Source organism: Cryptomeria japonica, chromosome 4, assembly GCF_030272615.1.
Source record: "Cryptomeria japonica chromosome 4, Sugi_1.0, whole genome shotgun sequence".
NCBI classification, from domain to species: domain Eukaryota; kingdom Viridiplantae; phylum Streptophyta; class Pinopsida; order Cupressales; family Cupressaceae; genus Cryptomeria; species Cryptomeria japonica.
The window spans coordinates 746,986,372-746,990,009 of record NC_081408.1 but is presented as its reverse complement, the minus strand read 5'-3'; the positions used below and the strand labels follow the sequence as shown (position 1 = coordinate 746,990,009).

General features: G+C 35.2%; 1 protein-coding gene across 1 annotated transcript; it reads right to left on the bottom strand.

The window, feature by feature from the left end:
- Window positions 1–1,842: 1,842 nt before the first annotated feature.
- Window positions 1,843–3,329, bottom strand: LOC131875352 (secreted RxLR effector protein 161-like). Its single transcript, XM_059219451.1, has 4 exons — window positions 2,882–3,329; window positions 2,218–2,319; window positions 2,039–2,125; window positions 1,843–1,937 (listed from the first exon to the last, which is right to left on the bottom strand). The coding sequence occupies exons 1-4, from the start codon at window positions 3,327–3,329 to the stop codon at window positions 1,843–1,845; spliced, it is 732 nt and encodes a 243-aa protein (XP_059075434.1).
- Between the last annotated feature and the right edge of the window lie 309 nt (window positions 3,330–3,638).

Genomic DNA, 3,638 nt, shown 5'->3' with positions numbered 1-3,638 from the left:
GAAATATACAATAGAACCAACTGAAACACTTGATTCAGACTTTTCAAACATAAGAATGGTATTGAATCTTTTACACAAACATGAAACATCTAAATGAGTACATCAAATATTGCATTACATAAACTCAACAAATCAGAGTATGAACTAAAGATATGACGTATCAGAGCATGAACTAGTAAAACAAAATGAAACAAGACAATGCACATAACACCATTGTTTTCATGAGTGGAAAACCCTCCTGGGGTAGAAAAACCACTCGGTAAGATCCCTTATATTAATTCAAAGAGCACCAACTCAGTTCACAAGTTTTAGAAACCACAAGGCCTCAAGGAGCACCAACCCCTCTTCTTATCCAATAAATATTTCAACTCGAGCTACAGCCACTGGTGATTTTATGCATGCAATTAAATCTTGCAGTCACAAAACCATCAGAGATTGGAGCGAGAATATTTTACCAGACTGTACAGATGATACTTTCTAAAAATTTTGCAACAATATTCTTCAATGATGAAATCAACACTATCAGAGAGAAAAATTCAATCTCTTAACAAAATAGTTTCAAACAATAAAGCCTTATGTACTCTGCAACAAAACAGAGTATTGATTCTCAAAACCCTCGACTATCTCTGGTAAACTACAACACTTCTTTTTTTTTTTTTTAAATGCAATGTCTTTCACTTTATTCACACTCCTTTCTCTGTTTTTCCTCATCATATCAACTGTTCTGAAAAAAAACTGTTTTATACCCAAACAAAACACCACATGTTCTTCACGAATAACCCTCGTATAGGGTTACCAATAACTTACAGGATTTGCAAACTGAAAATCAAATAACTGTTTTTAACTGTGCAACGGAAAGGGAAGAAACTGAAGATGCTTGATTTCCCAGTCATGAAAAACAAAAATAAAGCATAAACATTTTCCTTATTTTCATTTTGCATAACTGAAAAAAAACTTGATTCGAAACCAAAAATCTGAATCTTTTTAATCATGTGATCAAGAAATATACCTGTTAAATGCAAATTAACCAAACAAACTAACCACCCGACCATTAAGCTCCTGGTTAAGACCATTTTTGCTTCACTCTTTTTAACTGAACAAACTGATTCCAGCTCTTTAGCTATAGCGGCGACTCTCATGGCGTTAGGGTTTGACGGACTCCAAACAAGTTCAAAAACCAAATGAAACACAAAACGTCTTCCAAAAAACTTTTAACTTGTCCGACACAAGGAGTATCCTGAGGAATATGCCCTTTAATCCGTAGACATATTAAATCAAAGATGTCATTAAATTAATGCAAAAACAGAGTTATTCACTTATCCGTGTCACCAGCATGGCTCGAGAGTAAGATGCTTTAAGCATATAACACGTCAGCAAAAACAATGTGTCCGTGTCACTAGACTAGCCCATGAGAAAGACATTTTAAAAATAAATAACCACATGCTTATTAAAAACACAGCTTCCCTTTTTTACTTTCTTGTCATCGAGGACAAAAGTACCAAAGAGCAACAAACTCCCCCTTTGTCCTTGATGGCAAAAAAAGAAAAAAAACTTAAACCATTATTGCCATGAAATATGTCATCAACTGAAAGGACCAAACTCAATGTAAGGAATTCCACTGTCAACAAATGCAATATATATAATCAACATTGAACCTTGTCATATGCAACCCTGTAAAGAAAAACAACATCCTCTGAACCTGTAATATGCAAGTCTGTAAAAAATAAATACTGTCAGAATAATGAACTCCCAATCTGATCTGTATCAAACAAGAATACCAATACCCAAATAAAAAATGCCTATGCCACTGTAATGAAATACCAATGCCTGAAAAGCCAATTGTCACTGTAATATCACTGTAATATCAAAAATGCCAATGTTAATGAAATGCCAATGCCAAGTCTTTAATGCCAATGCCAATGCCAAGTCTGTAAAGTCTGTAATGCCAATCAAAAATGAATACCAATATGTGAAATGCCAATATCCAATGTTGAATACCAATATGTGAAATGCCAATATCCAATGTAAATGAAAATACCAATGTTGCACTGAATACCAATATGAAACTGAATACCATACCAATATGAAACTGAATACCAATATGAAACTGAATACCAATGTTGCACTGAATACCAATATGAAACTAAATACCATACCAATATGAAACTGAATACCACTGTTGCACTGAATACTAATATGAATACCAATGTCACTCACTGTTGCACTGAATACCACTGTTGCTATGAATACCAATGTCACTCACTGTTGCACTGAATACCACAATGTTGCACTGAACTGAATCCACTGTTGCACTGAATACTAATATGAATACCAATGTCACTCACTGTTGCACTGAATACCACTGTTGCTATGAATACCAATGTCACTCACTGTTGCACTGAATACCACTGTTGCACTGAATACCACAATGTTGCACTGAATACCACAATGTTGCACTGAACTGAATACCAATTTCTCCCCCTTTTTTTTTACTTTTTTTAAAACACAAGGACAAAAGGAAAGAAAAATCAACAGAGCAACACTCCCCCTCAAAGTATGCTTTAGGTGAAGACAAGAGCAGATTGAGAAAACACTCCCAATCTATCCCTTAACCGTTCAAAGACTTCTTTAGACAAGGCTTTTGTAAAGATATCGGCAACTTGGGCTTGTGAAGGAACAAACACTAATTGAAACTCATTAGCCAACACCTGATCTCGTAGAAAATGGAGTTTAATGGCAACATGTTTAGTGCGAGAGTGCATAATAGGATTTTTTGAAAGATTAATTGCACTAGTATTGTCACAATAGATTGAAATGGGCTTAATAGTAGAAATGCCCATATTAGTAATTTGATGAGACATCCATATCAGTTGTGTGCAACATGCAGTGGCTGCTATATATTCTGACTCTGTGGTGGACAGAGTGACACAATCTTGCTTTTTACTGTGCCAAGCAACAAGACAATCACCAAGAAAGAAGGCAGCTCCACTGGTGCTTTTACGATCATCTAGACAACCGGCCCAATCAGAATCAGTGAAGCCAACAAGAGTGAAGTCATTATTACGGGGATACCAAAGACCATAATCTAGTGTGCCTTGAACATATCTAAAGATTCGTTTTACAGCATTCAAATGAGATTGTTTAGGTGCACATTGAAAGCGAGAGACTAGACATACTGCAAACATTAAATCTGGTCGAGATGCAGTTAAATATAATAGACTTCCTATCATTGACCTGTACTCAGATTGATTTACTGCAGGTGAGTCATCAGATTTGGTCAATTTACAACCTATTTCCATTGGAGTGCTGACTGGTTTACAATCTGCCATATTAAATTTTCTAATCATTTCTTTGGCATATTTGGTTTGTGACAAGAAGATACCTTGCTGAAGTTGTAACACTTGAAGACCAAGAAAGAAATTCAGTTCCCCAAACATAGACATTTCAAACTCAGATTCCATGATTTTAGAGAACTTTTTGGATAAAGAGTCATTATTACAGCCAAAAATGATATCATCTACATATATCACAACCACTAGAATATCATTACCTTCGATTTTAACATATAAGTTGCTATCTACAGCACCTCTAGTGAATCCGTTTGCTCTAAGATGATTATCCAGTCTAGAGTACCAAGC

Coding starts and splice junctions, on each gene's coding strand:
- LOC131875352 (XM_059219451.1), bottom strand. CDS start 3,329: ATGGCAGATTGTAAACCAGTCAGCACTCCAATGGAAATAGGTTGTAAA. Junction 2,320..2,881: donor ATATATAGCAGCCACTGCAT/GTTGCACACAAC, acceptor TATTCATATTAG/TATTCAGTGCAACAGTGGAT. Junction 2,126..2,217: donor CAGTGGTATTCAGTGCAACA/GTGAGTGACATT, acceptor ATTGGTATTCAG/TGCAACATTGGTATTCAGTT.